This window comes from Haliotis rufescens, unplaced genomic scaffold (assembly GCF_023055435.1).
Source record: "Haliotis rufescens isolate VD_foot unplaced genomic scaffold, xgHalRufe1.0.p SCAF_1, whole genome shotgun sequence".
In the NCBI taxonomy this organism is placed as follows: Eukaryota; Metazoa; Mollusca; class Gastropoda; order Lepetellida; family Haliotidae; genus Haliotis; species Haliotis rufescens.
This window is the reverse complement of record NW_025963779.1, coordinates 92,998,210-93,016,741: the sequence shown is the minus strand read 5'-3', so window position 1 is coordinate 93,016,741 and position 18,532 is coordinate 92,998,210. Positions and strand designations below refer to the sequence as shown.

At 42.5% G+C, this 18,532-nt stretch overlaps 2 protein-coding genes across 2 annotated transcripts in view; both read left to right on the top strand.

Moving 5' to 3' along the window:
- The first annotated feature begins 4,967 nt into the window (after positions 1–4,967).
- Positions 4,968–5,750, top strand: LOC125372231 (protein TRACHEARY ELEMENT DIFFERENTIATION-RELATED 7A-like). The gene is made up of 2 exons (XM_048381483.1): positions 4,968–5,090; positions 5,505–5,750. The coding sequence occupies exons 1-2, from the start codon at positions 4,968–4,970 to the stop codon at positions 5,748–5,750; spliced, it is 369 nt and encodes a 122-aa protein (XP_048237440.1).
- Positions 5,751–6,605: 855 nt separating this feature from the next.
- The window catches only part of LOC124122507 (dual oxidase 1-like), a 74,506-nt gene continuing 62,579 nt past the window's right edge, over positions 6,606–18,532 (top strand). Inside the window, exon 1 of the mRNA XM_048403724.1 lies at positions 6,606–6,753. Within this exon, the coding sequence (XP_048259681.1) occupies positions 6,696–6,753 (58 nt within the window). The 5' untranslated portion in view covers positions 6,606–6,695. The remainder of the gene's footprint in view (positions 6,754–18,532) is intronic.

The window sequence follows — 18,532 nt, the reverse complement described above, 5'->3', positions numbered from 1 at the left end:
CTGGGGGACACATGTTGCCGCTCCAGATGGTGAGGCGATAGCAGCGATTCTGGACGGCTGGTGGGCGCCAAACACTCGAATGTACGCACACAACGTGTGAGAAAGTGACGATGCGTTGTTGTACAATTAGCTGTACGATTGTAAGTTTCCTTTCCCACTTAAGACTCGAGTCATCTGCTATATCACAAGTGTGGCCCACACACCATGTGAACATGCGGAACGTCCATGGATTCTCGTGTTCATATCTCTGCAAGAAAATGACCACACAAATGTGTAGCAAGTAATTCGAATATCAGACCCACGAAGTTTTGTACAATACCAACCCAACCCTACCTGAGATGTACCTCCTGTACGGTCTCAAAGATGCGCGTGTTAAAGGCAAACGTCAAAGAGACTGCTGTGTTTCTAAAGTTTCTCTGTTTCTTTGTTTGTTGTTTAACGCCCCACTCAGCAATATTCCAGCTATGTGACGGTTGTCTGTAAATAATCGCGTCTGGACCACACAATCCAGTGATTGATATCATGGTCATCGATCCACTCAATTGGGATACGATGACACGCATCAACCAAGTCAGAGAGCCTACCGCCCGATCCCGTTATTCACATCTTACGACAAGCATCGCCGCCTTTTACGACAATCAATGGTTTCTGAAGACCTATTCTACCCCGCATCCTCACGGGTCTTTTAATACAGCATCATTACCTGGTGACGTATCGTTGGTCAAAACCTAGATCAAGATAATGCACAATTCACTGACTAAGGATCGCCCAAAGGACCGCCTCTTACGAAAAGCATGGTCGCCTTTTTAGGCAAGCATGGGTTGCTGAAGTAAAATATGTACAGCAAAGCATGTGCAATCAAGTATGTACAGTAAAGTATGTAAAGTAAAGTATTACAGCAAAGTATTACAGAAAAGTATGTACAGTACAGAATGTACAGTAAAGTAAGTACAGTACAGTATGAACAGCAAAGTATGAACAGTGAAGTATGTACAGTGAAGTATGAACAGTAAAGTATTATAGTACAGTAAAGTATTACAGTAAAGAGTGTACAGTGCAGTATATACAGAACAGTATGAACAGCACAGTATGTACAGTGAAGTATGTACAGCACAGTATGTACAGTGAAGTATGTACAGTGAAGTATGTACAGTGAAGTAAGTACAGTGCAGTATGTACAGTGCAATATGTACAGTGAAGTATGTACAGTGAAGTGTGTACAGTGAAGTATGTACAGTGAAGTATGTACAGTGCAGTATGTACAGTGAAGCATGCACAGTACAGTATGTGCAGTGAAGTATGTACAGTGAAGTATGTACAGTACAGTATGTACAGTGAAGTATGTACAGTGAAGTATGTACAGTGCAGTATGTACAGTGAAGCATGCACAGTACAGTATGTGCAGTGAAGTATGTACAGTGAAGTATGTACAGTACAGTATGTGCAGTGAAGTATGTACAGTGAAGTATGTACAGTGAAGTATGAACAGTGCAGTATGTACAGTACAGTATGTACAATACAGTATGTACATTGAAGTATGTACATTGAAGTATGTACAGTGAAGTATGTGCAATGAAGTATGTACAGTGAAGTATGTACAGTGCAGTATGTACAGTACAGTATGTACATTGAAGTATGTACAGTGAAGTATGTAAAGTGAAGTATGTAAAGTGAAGTATGTAAAGTGAAGTATGTACAGTGCAGTATGTACAGTGAAGTATGTACAGTACAGTATGCTCAGAGAAGTATGTACAGTGAAGTATTTACAGCACAGTATGTACAGTACATTGTGTACAGTGGAGTATGTACAGTGAAGTATGTACATTGAAGTATGTACAGTGAAGTATGTACAGTGAAGTATGTACACTGAAGTATGTGCAGCACAGCATGCACAGTGAAGTATGTACAGTGAAGTATGTACAGTACAGTATGCACAGTGAAGTATGTACAGTGAAGTATTTACAGCACAGAATGTACAGCACAGTATGTACAGTACATTATGTACAGTGGAGTATGTACAGTGAAGTATGTACATTGAAGTATGTACAGTGAAGTATGTACAGTATAGTATGCACAGTGAAGTATGTACAGTAAAGTATGTACAGCACAGCATGCACAGTGAAGTATGTACAGTGAATTATGCACAGTGAAGTATGCACAGTGAAGTATGTACAGTGAAGTATGTACATTGAAGTATGCACAGTGAAGTATGTAAAGTGAAGTATGCACAGTGAAGTATGCACAGTGAAGTATGTACAGTGAAGTATGTACAGTGAAGTATGTACAGTACAGTATGTACAGTGAAGTATGTACAGTGCAGTATGTACAGTGAAGTATGTACAGTGAAGTATGTACAATGAAGTATGTACAGCCCAGTATGTACAGTGAAGTATGTACAGTTTCAACAAGCACAGCTCTACAATCCCTATGACGAAAAGAACAGCTCTACGACCCCTATGACAACAAGCACAGCTCTACAATCCCCATGACAACAAGAACAACTCTACAATCCCTATGACAACAAGCACAGCTCTACAATCCCCATGACAACAAGCACAGCTCTACAATCCCTATGACAACAAGAACAACTCTACAATCCCTATGACAACAAGAACAACTCTACAATCCCTGTGGTTATAAGACCACTCTCTCAACTCACAACATGGACCCGGGGATTGTCATATTATACTTCCTTGTTCCTGCTTGCACATATCGACCAACTCATGCAGCCAGTGAGCGCTAAATATAGCATCAACACATAAACGGGTGCGACATGCACCACGGTGATCTCACGGTCAGACCCACATACACAACTACCTGGTTACTGCCGACCCACATTCACTGGGTGTGTTGCATGACGTGTATTGCATGACGTGTATAAACGTCTAGACGATCTCCATATATTCTATGTGTTGCTTGACATGTATACACGTCTAGACGATCTCCATATATTCTATGTGTTGCTTGACATGTATACACGTCTAGACGATCTCCATACATTCTATGTGTTGCTTGACATGTATACACGTCTAGACGATCTCCATATATTCCGTATGTTGCATGACATGTATAAACGTCTAGACGATCTCCATATATTCTATGTGTTGCTTGACATGTATACACGTCTAGACGATCTCCATACATTCTATGTGTTGCTTGACATGTATACACGTCTAGACGATCTCCATATATTCCGTATGTTGCATGACATGTATAAACGTCTAGACGATCTCCATATATTCTATGTGTTGCTTGACATGTATACACGTCTAGACGATCTCCATATATTCTATGTGTTGCTTGACATGTATACACGTCTAGACGATCTCCATACATTCTATGTGTTGCTTGACATGTATACACGTCTAGACGATCTCCATATATTCCGTATGTTGCATGACATGTATAAACGTCTAGACGATCTCCATACATTCCGTCTGTTGCTTGACATGTATACACGTCTAGACGATCTCCATATATTCTATGTGTTGCTTGACATGTATAAACGTCTAGACGATCTCCATACATTCCGTCTGTTGCTTGACATGTATACACGTCTAGACGATCTCCATATATTCTATGTGTTGCATGACGTGTATAAACGTCTAGACGATCTCCATATATTCCATGTGTTGCTTGACATGTATAAACGTCTAGACGATCTCCATACATTCCGTCTGTTGCTTGACATGTATACACGTCTAGACGATCTCCACATATTCTATGTGTTGCATGACATGTATAAACGTCTAGACGATCTCCATATATTCCGTATGTTGCATGACGTGGATACACGTCTAGACGATCTCCATATATTCCACGTGTTGCATGACGTGTATAAACGTCTAGACGATCTCCATACATTCCGTCTGTTGCTTGACATGTATATAGGTCTAGACGATCTCCACATATTCTATGTGTTGCATGACGTGTATAAACGTCTAGACGATCTCCATATATTCCGTATGTTGCATGACGTGGATACACGTCTAGACGATCTCCATATATTCCACGTGTTGCATGACGTGTATAAACGTCTAGACGATCTCCATACATTCCGTCTGTTGCTTGACATGTATATAGGTCTAGACGATCTCCATATATTCCGTGTGTTGCATGACGTGTATAAACGTCTAGACGATCTCCATACATTCCGTCTGTTGCTTGACATGTATATAGGTCTAGACGATCTCCACATATTCTATGTGTTGCATGACGTGTATAAACGTCTAGACGATCTCCATATATTCCGTATGTTGCTTGACATGTATATACGTCCAGACGATATCAATATATTCCATGTGTTGCTTGACCTGTAAGGAGAACTTTTTAATCCCTGACAATAAGGTGAGATGAAATGGGGTTCACAAAACCCTCAGCTTCCCCCCCCGCGAGTTACCCCAATTCCGCCAGCTTGTTTCCCCATTACCCCAGCTAGTTACCCCCATCCGCTCAGCTCTTGTTACCCCCATCCCACCAGCTTGTTACCCCCATCCGCTCAGCTCTTGATACCCCCATCCGCTAGCTAGTTACCCCCATACCGCCAGCTAGTTACCCCCATCCTCCCACCGCGAGTTACCCCCATCCCGCCAGCTAGTTACCCCCATCCGCCCAGCTCTTGTTACCGCCATTCCGCTAGCTAGTTACCCCCATCCGCTCAGCTCTTGTTACCCCCATCCGCTCAGCTCTTTTTACCCCCATCCCGCCAGCTAGTTACCCCAATCCTCCCACCGCGAGTTACCCCCATCCCGCCAGCTAGTTACCCCCATCCGCCCAGCTCTTGTTACCGCTATTCCGCTAGCTAGTTACCCCCATCCCGCCAGCTTGTTACCACCATCCCACCAGCTAGTTACCCCCATTCCAGCAGCTTGTTACCGCCATGCCGCTAGCTAGTTACCCCCATCCCGCCAGCTTGTTACCACCATCCCACCAGCTAGTTACCCCCATTCCAGCAGCTTGTTACCGCCATGCCGCTAGCTAGTTACCCCCATCCGCTAGCTTGTTACCCCCATTCCAGCAGCTTGTTACCCCCATTCCGCCAGCTTGTTACCCCCATCCCGCCAGCTAGTTACCCCCATCCCGCCAGTTTGGTATCCCTATCCCGCCAGCTAGTTACCCCTATCCCGCCAGCTTGTTACCCCCATCCCGCCAGCTGGTTACCCCTATCCCGCCAGCTAGTTACCCCTATTCCGCCAACTTGTTACCCAAATCCCGCCAGCTAGTTACCCCCATTCCGCCAGCTTGTTACCCCCATCCCGCCAGCTAGTTACCCCCATTCCGCCAGCTTGTTACCCCCATCCCGCCAGCTAGTTACCCCTATCCCGCCAGCTAGTTACCCGTATCCCGCCAGCTAGTTACCCCTATCCCGCCAGCTTGTTACCCCTATCCCGCAAGCTAGTTACCCCCATCCCACCAGCTTGTTACCCCTATCCCGCCAGCTAGTTACCCCTATCCCGCCAGCTAGTTACCCCCATTCCGCTAGCTTGTTACCCCCATCCCGCCAGCTAGTTACCCCCATCCCGCCAGCTTGTTTCCCCCATCCCGCCAGCTTGTTTCCCCCATCCCGCCAGCTAGTTACCCCCATCCCGCCAGCTAGTTACCCCCATCCCGCCAGCTTGTTTCCCCCATCCCGCCAGCTTGTTTCCCCCATCCCGCCAGCTTGTTACCCCCATCCCGCCAGCTGGTTACCCCCATCCCGCCAGCTGGTTACCCCCATCCCGCCAGCTTGTTACCCCTATCCCGCCAGCTAGTTACCCCTATCCCGCCAGCTAGTTACCCCCATTCCGCTAGCTTGTTACCCCCATCCCGCCAGCTAGTTACCCCCATCCCGCCAGCTTGTTTCCCCCATCCCGCCAGCTGGTTACCCCCATTCCGCCAGCTTGTTACCCCCATCCCGCCAGCTAGTTACCCCTATCCCGCCAGCTAGTTACCCCTATTCCGCCAACCTGTTACCCCAATCCCGCCAGCTAGTTATCCCCATTCCGCCAGCTTGTTACCCCCATCCCGACAGCTAGTTACCCCCATTCCGCCAGCTAGTTACCCCCATCCCGCCAGCTGGTTACCCCCATTCCGCCAGCTAGTTACCCCCATCCCGCCAGCTTGTTACCCCCATCCCGTCAGCTTGTTACCCCCATCCCGCCAGCTAGTTACCCCTATCCCGCCAGCTAGTTACCCCCATCCCGCCAGCTGGTTACCCCCATCCCGCCAGCTGGTTACCCCCATTCCGCCAGCTTGTTACCCCCATCCCGCCAGCTAGTTACCCCTGTCCCGCCAGCTAGTTACCCCTATTCCGCCAACCTGTTACCCCAATCGCGCCAGCTTGTTACCCTCATTACCCCAGCTAGTTAAACCCTTCCCCCTCTCCCCCCCCCCCCCCCTCTTACTCGTGAGCGATTAACCCCCATCCCGCCGGCTAGTTACCCCCATCTCGCAAGCTAGTTACCCCCATCCCCCTAGCTACGTCCCAATAACGCATAGCACTACAATACGACTTTCAACAATCACATGCTTACTGTGCCCATGTTCTGCTCTACGAATTCGAAGCGTTTTCAAACAAGCAAGCGTATATACATGCATATTTAACAGGTCACGTGTCGATTGAGTTTCATAGTAATTTACTTCCTCCTTGGTAGAAACTCCAGCAGAGCGACATACCAGCCCTCTATGTCAGATTGCTAGTCACCTCAAGCGCCACCATGCTATCATGGAAGACGGTCATCCTATTCTGGGTGTTAATATTCCTGGGAAAAAACGGTATGTCCATATATATGTCATATATATTCACTTTATTTTAGAGTTGGTAGCGATTTTGATACATTGACACGGACTATGCCTGTCACGCACAGAACGCTGTGTGACATAAAGACATCAACATTGATCTTAGAACGTACGAAACAAGTATATCTTAAATTTCTCACGCTCTAAATACTTTTTGTGTTGTGGACCCGTCTCGCTCACAGCAGCTATGAGAAACGCAATTGTCCAGACATTAGACAAACCTCTGTGTATATAGTCACCCTGCATTACTGCAGCTACTTAAGAGGTTATACTTTTTATGGTAGCTTCTGTGTGCGCTATCATAACATTTGTGACACTGTTTGGTGGAGTACCAACACTGTCGATTGTTCGATACACACAGTGTAGTTCTGTGTAGTTATGCAACGCTGCACATTGGTGAACACTTTGTAATCGGTGCACAATGCAGATTGTCTTTGTTTGCGAAATACGGTCAACCCTTAGTTGTCGTATTGCGCATGTCTTGTTCTTTTCATGTTAAAGCCTGGCCCTGGTTTAAGCGATGGCTGACTACCGGCAAGACTTTAATTGATCGTTTCAATACGTTTTTGTCGATTATTGCTATGATTATGAGACCAGATTAACCTTTGCACGTAGTACCCGAATGACAACCACATTTCATCTGCTTTAATAGCGGTGAAGGACAACTCTGGTGTACTCATCCCTATAGCATACAGGTTCTACAAGGGGGCCTTCAGTTAGGTTTACGTGTAAGTAGGCACACCCTAAATCAAAGTCTCTAGAGCTCTGGAGCTTCTAAAAGTGTATGTTTGTGACCCTGCTTAATCCTGATGTTTGTGTCACGATTCAGAGACACAGGAGCTATTTCTATCTGTTTTTATCTGTTATACCTTTTTATCCGGAAATAAGCAGTAAAACTGAAAGTTTATCTCTTGCCTCACATCTGCCCTTCGACCTCCGCAATCCAGTGTTTGTTCTCTAGACCATGATGCTACACCGGTATACGTCAACGTTGTATGGTGGAAGGCATGCGTCAACACACTGACTGTAGGGGACTGTACGCCATAGGCAACGTGTTCATCTCACTTCCTCCTTGGCCTGATGGAGTTGAATCCCGATAACGCTCTCCAGAGTAGATCAACAACGAAACGATAAATGACACGATACAGGAATGTAGCGGAGGGGGTGGAGGAATAGTTGAAGTAATAGATGAAGGAATAGAATGAGGAATAGATGGAAGAATAGATGAGGAGTAGATACCACCATACATCTAAAGCAAGATGCGGATCACCCAGCACTGTGGCCGTCATGAGACACCCGATGACAATGCAGACCACCAAGTCTCCAGTCAGGGTCGGATCATATACTCTCATCACCCCAGTCCACTATTTGGAAGACATAATACTATTATTCGAAAACTTCATAACACAAGCATTTGCCGTGTAGGAAAGTAATAGCGTGTAATGTTGTACATTCAGAGTCATAAATACTTTTATCATGTAATGGGTGGGTTTCTCGTCAGGATAACGCAAACGGGTAAAAACGATATCCGTTGAGGTCATATGCGGATAGAGTTGCAAATATCAAAGGTCAAGTAGGAACTACTTTCACTGTTTATAAACAAACATGGCGTCTTTCGGCGATTGCGTCAGAATTGTCTATCGGGAATCTGGAGAGACTACTGGGATATTTGCTATCATTATGAAAATGGTGGAAAAACTCCACTTTTCCACATTTATCAACTCGTGTTGATATATTTGATATCAATAGACACATGGGTGAGATTCTCTATATGTTCGAATTGTTTCCTTGTTTCGTTTCGTCGCTGGGGGTACATATGACTGCACTTCGAAACGTTATTACAGGCCGACTGTCAACGTCTGACTGTGGCCGCGACGTTTCATGGACTAGAGTTAGAGTAGCTTCCCTTTGATAAAAGGCAGTTTCTCTATCGGACAGACCGATGGATTGCCGCAAAGGCAAGTGTGTAGATGTGCGTAGATAATTGTTGTTTTCCATACATGTAGTTACGCCACTGTATAAGCAACAGGTTTCAGTTGGAACTATATTGGCTACTGTCACTGTACGACTGACACACCACTTACCCTCTGACGTGATATATATCATGATCAATGTGCACTTTCCAGGAAAACTTGCAATGAGTGTGAGAGATGGGAAGAGATTTTCGAGCACAGAATTAAAGAATGGCATTATATGATACAGGGGTAATCACGCCTGTGTGTTTGGAGATGGTAAATAGCCTGTATTAGGAATAAACACTATGTATAAAGCTCGCCAAGGATTCCCTGTATGTTCGAGCAAATATCTTACGGTTTTAATAGGTGTAGGTTGACTAGTGCATAGAGCAAAGTGAGCCTCGCGTCAATGCCTCTCCCTGGCGTCTGTCTCGTCAGTAAAGTAAGCCGCCATTAGGGGCAGATCATTTCATATTGGTTGGGTGGTTGGATGTGAGGAACCGTGTAATTCTTGTGGCAGAGAATTTCTTTGTTTCTCAACAATATGAAGCATCATTAGGTTTTTCGAGCAATTTCGTAGTTCCCCACGGGTTGATAAATCCAGTATTTCATCATGGCATACACCATGCACTACTAATTTTGGCCCAATGTGGTGTTCTATCAACCAAATCTTATTGGGTACACTGCGATTATCTGTCGTTGTGGTCATCTATGTCAGTTTGTGGACAATGGGTGTCACGTCAGCTGTTGGATTAGGTCCAATGTCCCTGTTGTTTGTTAACATAAATAAAATACAATGTGAATGTTTATCTGTGATCAACCAATCCCGAGCAACTTCCTCCATTTTCTTCCTATCATTTGAAATGTAAATAACTGTAAGATAAGCAATGCTGTTAAAATACCATGAACATGCACACACATATTTACATATGAATAAAGGCTTGCTTTTCCTTATAATCAGATAAACATCGAATAGGGCCACATCAACACAAACATTGCAATGTCTTCACAAATCACGTACACGGACTGATATGCTGGGCATGCGCGTGTTGTTCCACCAATCACAGGCCGCCCCGTCACAGCATCTTTATAACACACGACAGAACGATGTAGACGGTGCCGGAATAAAATAACGATAGTACCCACCAAGAACAGCGCATGTATTTTTACCTTAAACATGAGAAATCATGGTTTCTAAGCAATGCATAAAAGCCTCACAGGCATCCACACAGACAACTAGTCCTGACCTTGAGGGCGATATTTTGGCTTGTAACATTATCATGCAAAGTAAATCGGATCAGTTTGATAAAATTCCACTTCATGAATATTAATGGTTAAATAAGCCCTCTAAACTGTCGTCAGAAAGAGAGGTTGTTGTTACATTCAATAGCGAGGTCAATCTGTTATAAGCCTAACTCAACCTTAGCATACCCACGGGGTTCTTATTCAGTGTGGACCTATTAAGTGTGCAACTGGTGTATATATCGCTATTCATTGTGCACCTGTTGTATATATCGCTATTCAGTGTGCACCTGGTGTATATATCGCTATACAGAGTACGCCCGTTGTATATAGTGCTATTCAGTGTGCGCCTGGTGTATATATCGCTATTCAGTGTGCAACTGGTGTATGTATCGCTATTCAGTGTGCACCTGATGTATATATCGCTATACAGAGTGCGCCTGTTGTATATATCGCTTTACAGAGTGCGCCTGTTATATACATCGCTATTCAGTGTGCACCTGTTGTATATATCGCTATACAGAGTGCGCCTGTTGTATATATCGTTATTCAGTGTGCGCCTGGTGTATATATCGCTATACAGAGTGCGCCTGTTGTATATATCGCTAGTCAGTGTGTACCTGGTGTATATATCGCTATACAGTGTGCACCTGGTGTATATATCACTATTCCGTGTGCACCTGGTGTATATGTCGCTATTCAGTGTGCACCTTGTGTATATATCACTCTTCAGTATGCGCCTGGTGTATATATCGCTATTCAGTGTGCACCTGGTGTATATATTGCTATTCAGTGTGCACCTGGTGTATATATCACTATTCAGTATGCGCCTTGTGTATATATCGCTATTCAGTGTGCACCTGGTGTATATATCGCTATCAGTGTTCGTCTGGTGTATATATTGCTATTCAGTGTGCACCTGCTGTATATATCGCGGTTCAGTGTGCACCTGCTGTATATATCGCTATTCCGTGTGCACCTTGTTTTATAGTTCGCTATTCCGTGTGCACCTTGTTTATATATCGCTATTCAGTGTGCACCTGGTTTATATATCGCTAGTCAGTGTGCACCTTGTGTATATATCGCTTTTTAACGTGCACCCGGTGTATATATCGCTATTCAACGTGCACCTGGTATACATCACTGTTCAATGTGCACCTGGTGCATAAATTCCTATTCAATGTGCACCTGGTGTATATATCGGTATTGAACGTGCACCTGGTGTATAAATCACTATTCAATGTGCACCTTGTGTATATATCGCTATTCAATGTGCACCTGGTGTATAAATCACTATTCAATGTGCACCTGGTGTATATATCGCTATTCAATGTGCACCTGGTGTATAAATCACTATTCAATAAGCACCTTGTGTATATATCGCTATTCAATGTGCACCTGATGTATAAATCACTATTTAATGTGCACCTGGTGTATATATCGCTATTCAATGTGCACCTGGTGTATAAATCACTATTCAATGTGCACCTTGTGTATATATCGCTATTCAATGTGCACCTGGTGTATAAATCACTATTCAATGTGCACCTTGTGTATATATCGCTGTTCAACGTGCACCTGGTGTATAAATCACTATTCAATGTGCACCTGGTGTATATATCGCTATTCAATGTGCACCTGATGGATAAATCGCTATTCAACATTCACCTGGTGTATAAATCACTATTCAATGTGCACCTGGTGTATAAATCACTATTCAATGTGCACCTGGTGTATATATCGCTATTCAATGTGCACCTGGTGTATAAATCACTATTCAATGTGCACCTGGTGTATATATCGCTATTCAATGTGCACCTGATGTATAAATCGCTATTCAATGTGCACCTGGTGTATATATCGCTATTTAATGTGCACCTGGTGTATAAAATCACTATTCAATGTGCACCTGGTGTATATATCGCTATTCAATGTGCACCTAGTGTATAAATCACTATTCAATGTGCACCTTGTGTATATATCGCTATACAGAGTGCGCCTGTTGTATATATCGCTAGTCAGTGTGTACCTGGTGTATATATCGCTATACAGTGTGCACCTGGTGTATATATCACTATTCCGTGTGCACCTGGTGTATATGTCGCTATTCAGTGTGCACCTTGTGTATATATCACTCTTCAGTATGCGCCTGGTGTATATATCGCTATTCAGTGTGCACCTGGTGTATATATCGCTATTCAGTGTGCACCTGGTGTATATATTGCTATTCAGTGTGCACCTGGTGTATATATCACTATTCAGTATGCGCCTTGTGTATATATCGCTATTCAGTGTGCACCTGGTGTATATATCGCTATCAGTGTTCGTCTGGTGTATATATTGCTATTCAGTGTGCACCTGCTGTATATATCGCGGTTCAGTGTGCACCTGCTGTATATATCGCTATTCCGTGTGCACCTTGTTTTATAGTTCGCTATTCCGTGTGCACCTTGTTTATATATCGCTATTCAGTGTGCACCTGGTTTATATATCGCTATCAGTGTGCACCTTGTGTATATATCGCTTTTTAACGTGCACCCGGTGTATATATCGCTATTCAACGTGCACCTGGTATACATCACTGTTCAATGTGCACCTGGTGCATTAATTCCAATTCAATGTGCACCTGGTGTATATATCGGTATTGAACGTGCACCTGGTGTATAAATCACTATTCAATGTGCACCTTGTGTATATATCGCTATTCAATGTGCACCTGGTGTATAAATCACTATTCAATGTGCACCTGGTGTATATATCGCTATTCAATGTGCACCTGGTGTATAAATCACTATTCAATAAGCACCTTGTGTATATATCGCTATTCAATGTGCACCTGATGTATAAATCACTATTTAATGTGCACCTGCTGTATATATCGCGGTTCAGTGTGCACCTGCTGTATATATCGCTATTCCGTGTGCACCTTGTTTTATAGTTCGCTATTCCGTGTGCACCTTGTTTATATATCGCTATTCAGTGTGCACCTGGTTTATATATCGCTAGTCAGTGTGCACCTTGTGTATATATCGCTTTTTAACGTGCACCCGGTGTATATATCGCTATTCAACGTGCACCTGGTATACATCACTGTTCAATGTGCACCTGGTGCATAAATTCCTATTCAATGTGCACCTGGTGTATATATCGGTATTGAACGTGCACCTGGTGTATAAATCACTATTCAGTGTGCACCTGCTGTATATATCGCTGTTCAGTGTGCACCTGGTGTATATATCGCTATTCCGTGTGCACCTTGTTTTATAGTTCGCTATTCCGTGTGCACCTTGTTTATATATCGCTATTCAGTGTGCACCTGGTTTATATATCGCTAGTCAGTGTGCACCTTGTGTATATATCGCTATTCAATGTGCACCCGGTGTATATATCGCTATTCAACGTGCACCTGGTATACATCACTGTTCAATGTGCACCTGGTGCATAAATTCCTATTCAATGTGCACCTGGTGTATATATCGGTATTGAACGTGCACCTGGTGTATAAATCACTATTCAATGTGCACCTTGTGTATATATCGCTATTCAACGTGCACCTGGTGTATAAATCACTATTCAATGTGCACCTGGTGTATATATCTCTATTCAATGTGCACCTGGTGTATAAATCACTATTCAATAAGCACCTTGTGTATATATCGCTATTCAATGTGCACCTGATGTATAAATCACTATTTAATGTGCACCTGGTGTATATATCGCTATTCAATGTGCACCTGGTGTATAAAAACACTATTCAATGTGCACCTTGTGTATATATCACTATTCAGTATGCGCCTTGTGTATATATCGCTATTTAGTGTGCACCTGGTGTATATATCGCTATCAGTGTTCGTCTGGTGTATATATTGCTATTCAGTGTGCACCTGCTGTATATATCGCTGTTCAGTGTGCACCTGGTGTATATATCGCTATTCCGTGTGCACCTTGTTTTATAGTTCGCTATTCCGTGTGCACCTTGTTTATATATCGCTATTCAGTGTTCACCTGGTTTATATATCGCTAGTCAGTGTGCACCTTGTGTATATATCGCTATTTAACGTGCACCCGGTGTATATATCGCTATTCAACGTGCACCTGGTATACATCACTGTTCAATGTGCACCTGGTGCATAAATTCCTATTCAATGTGCACCTGGTGTATATATCGCTATTCAATGTGCACCTGGTGTATAAATCACTATTCAATAAGCACCTTGTGTATATATCGCTATTCAATGTGCACCTGATGTATAAATCACTATTTAATATGCACCTGGTGTATATATCGCTATTCAATGTGCACCTGGTGTATAAATCACTATTCAATGTGCACCTTGTGTATATATCGCTATTCAATGTGCACCTTGTGTATAAATCACTATTCAATGTGCACCTTGTGTATATATCGCTGTTCAACGTGCACCTGGTATACATCACTGTTCAATGTGCACCTGGTGCATAAATTCCTATTCAATGTGCACCTGGTGTATATATCGGTATTGAACGTGCACCTGGTGTATAAATCACTATTCAATGTGCACCTTGTGTATATATCGCTATTCAACGTGCACCTGGTGTATAAATCACTATTCAATGTGCACCTGATGTATATATCTCTATTCAATGTGCACCTGGTGTATAAATCACTATTCAATAAGCACCTTGTGTATATATCGCTATTCAATGTGCACCTGATGTATAAATCACTATTTAATGTGCACCTGGTGTATATATCGCTATTCAATGTGCACCTGGTGTATAAAAACACTATTCAATGTGCACCTTGTGTATATATCACTATTCAGTATGCGCCTTGTGTATATATCGCTATTTAGTGTGCACCTGGTGTATATATCGCTATCAGTGTTCGTCTGGTGTATATATTGCTATTCAGTGTGCACCTGCTGTATATATCGCTGTTCAGTGTGCACCTGGTGTATATATCGCTATTCCGTGTGCACCTTGTTTTATAGTTCGCTATTCCGTGTGCACCTTGTTTATATATCGCTATTCAGTGTTCACCTGGTTTATATATCGCTAGTCAGTGTGCACCTTGTGTATATATCGCTATTTAACGTGCACCCGGTGTATATATCGCTATTCAACGTGCACCTGGTATACATCACTGTTCAATGTGCACCTGGTGCATAAATTCCTATTCAATGTGCACCTGGTGTATATATCGCTATTCAATGTGCACCTGGTGTATAAATCACTATTCAATAAGCACCTTGTGTATATATCGCTATTCAATGTGCACCTGATGTATAAATCACTATTTAATATGCACCTGGTGTATATATCGCTATTCAATGTGCACCTGGTGTATAAATCACTATTCAATGTGCACCTTGTGTATATATCGCTATTCAATGTGCACCTTGTGTATAAATCACTATTCAATGTGCACCTTGTGTATATATCGCTGTTCAACGTGCACCTGGTGTATAAATCACTATTCAATGTGCACCTGGTGTATATATCGCTATTCAATGTGCACCAGATGGATAAATCGCTATTCAACATTCACCTGGTGTATAAATCACTATTCAATGTGCACCTGGTGTATATATCACTATTCAATGTGCACCTGATGTATAAATCGCTATTCAATGTGCACCTGGTGTATATATCGCTATTTAATGTGCACCTGGTGTATAAAATCACTACTCAATGTGCACCTGGTGTATATATCGCTATTCAATGTGCACCTGGTGTATAAATCACTATTCAATGTGCACCTTGTGTATATATCGCTATTCAATGTGCACCTTGTGTATAAATCACTATTCAATGTGCACCTGATGTATAAATCGCTATTCAATGTGCACCTGGTGTATATATCGCTATTTAATGTGCACCTGGTGTATAAAATCACTACTCAATGTGCACCTGGTGTATATATCGCTATTCAATGTGCACCTGGTGTATAAATCACTATTCAATGTGCACCTTGTGTATATATCGCTATTCAATGTGCACCTGGTGTATAAATCACTATTCAACGTGCACCTTGTGTATATATCGCTATTCAATGTGCACCTGGTGTATATATCGCTATTCAATGTGCACCTGGTGTATAAATCGCTATTCAATGTGCACCTGGTGTATATATCACTATTCAGTATGCGCCTTGTGTATATATCGCTATTCAGTGTGCACCTGGTGTATATATCGCTATCAGTGTTCGTCTGGTGTATATATTGCTATTCAGTGTGCACCTGCTGTATATATCGCTGTTCAGTGTGCACCTGGTGTATATATCGCTATTCCGTGTGCACCTTGTTTTATAGTTCGCTATTCCGTGTGCACCTTGTTTATATATCGCTATTCAGTGTGCACCTGGTTTATATATCGCTAGTCAGTGTGCACCTTGTGTATATATCGCTATTTAACGTGCACCCGGTGTATATATCGCTATTCAACGTGCACCTGGTATACATCACTGTTCAATGTGCACCTGGTGCATAAATTCCTATTCAATGTGCACCTGGTGTATATATCGGTATTGAACGTGCACCTGGTGTATAAATCACTATTCAATGTGCACCTTGTGTATATATCGCTATTCAACGTGCACCTGGTGTATAAATCACTATTCAATGTGCACCTGGTGTATATATCTCTATTCAATGTGCACCTGGTGTATAAATCACTATTCAATAAGCACCTTGTGTATATATCGCTATTCAATGTGCACCTGATGTATAAATCACTATTTAATGTGCACCTGGTGTATATATCGCTATTCAATGTGCACCTGATGTATAAAAACACTATTCAATGTGCACCTTGTGTATATATCGCTATTCAATGTGCACCTGGTGTATATATCACTATTCAGTATGCGCCTTGTGTATATATCGCTATTCAGTGTGCACCTGGTGTATATATCGCTATCAGTGTTCGTCTGGTGTATATATTGCTATTCAGTGTGCACCTGCTGTATATATCGCTGTTCAGTGTGCACCTGGTGTATATATCGCTATTCCGTGTGCACCTTGTTTTATAGTTCGCTATTCCGTGTGCACCTTGTTTATATATCGCTATTCAGTGTGCACCTGGTTTATATATCGCTAGTCAGTGTGCACCTTGTGTATATATCGCTATTTAACGTGCACCCGGTGTATATATCGCTATTCAACGTGCACCTGGTATACATCACTGTTCAATGTGCACCTGGTGCATAAATTCCTATTCAATGTGCACCTGGTGTATATATCGGTATTGAACGTGCACCTGGTGTATAAATCACTATTCAATGTACACCTTGTGTATATATCGCTATTCAATGTGCACCTGGTGTATAAATCACTATTCAATGTGCACCTGGTGTATATATCGCTATTCAATGTGCACCTGGTGTATAAATCACTATTCAATAAGCACCTTGTGTATATATCGCTATTGAATGTGCACCTGATGTATAAATCACTATTTAATGTGCACCTGGTGTATATATCGCTATTCAATGTGCACCTGGTGTATAAATCACTATTCAATGTACACCTTGTGTATATATCGCTATTCAATGTGCACCTGGTGTATAAATCACTATTCAATGTGCACCTTGTGTATATATCGCTGTTCAACGTGCACCTGGTGTATAAATCACTATTCAATGTGCACCTGGTGTATATATCGCTATTCAATGTGCACCTGATGGATAAATCGCTATTCAACATTCACCTGGTGTATAAATCACTATTCAGTATGCGCCTTGTGTATATATCGCTATTCAGTGTGCACCTGGTGTATATATCGCTATCAGTGTTCGTCTGGTGTATATATTGCTATTCAGTGTGCACCTGCTGTATATATCGCTGTTCAGTGTGCACCTGGTGTATATATCGCTATTCCGTGTGCACCTTGTTTTATAGTTCGCTATTCCGTGTGCACCTTGTTTATATATCGCTATTCAGTGTGCACCTGGTTTATATATCGCTAGTCAGTGTGCACCTTGTGTATATATCGCTATTTAACGTGCACCCGGTGTATATATCGCTATTCAACGTGCACCTGGTATACATCACTGTTCAATGTGCACCTGGTGCATAAATTCCTATTCAATGTGCACCTGGTGTATATATCGCTATTCAATGTGCACCTGGTGTATAAATCACTATTCAATGTGCACCTTGTGTATATATCGCTATTCAATGTGCACCTTGTGTATAAATCACTATTCAATGTGCACCTTGTGTATATATCGCTGTTCAACGTGCACCTGGTGTATAAATCACTATTCAATGTGCACCTGGTGTATATATCGCTATTCAATGTGCACCAGATGGATAAATCGCTATTCAACATTCACCTGGTGTATAAATCACTATTCAATGTGCACCTGGTGTATATATCACTATTCAATGTGCACCTGATGTATAAATCGCTATTCAATGTGCACCTGGTGTATATATCGCTATTTAATGTGCACCTGGTGTATAAAATCACTACTCAATGTGCACCTGGTGTATATATCGCTATTCAATGTGCACCTGGTGTATAAATCACTATTCAATGTGCACCTTGTGTATATATCGCTATTCAATGTGCAC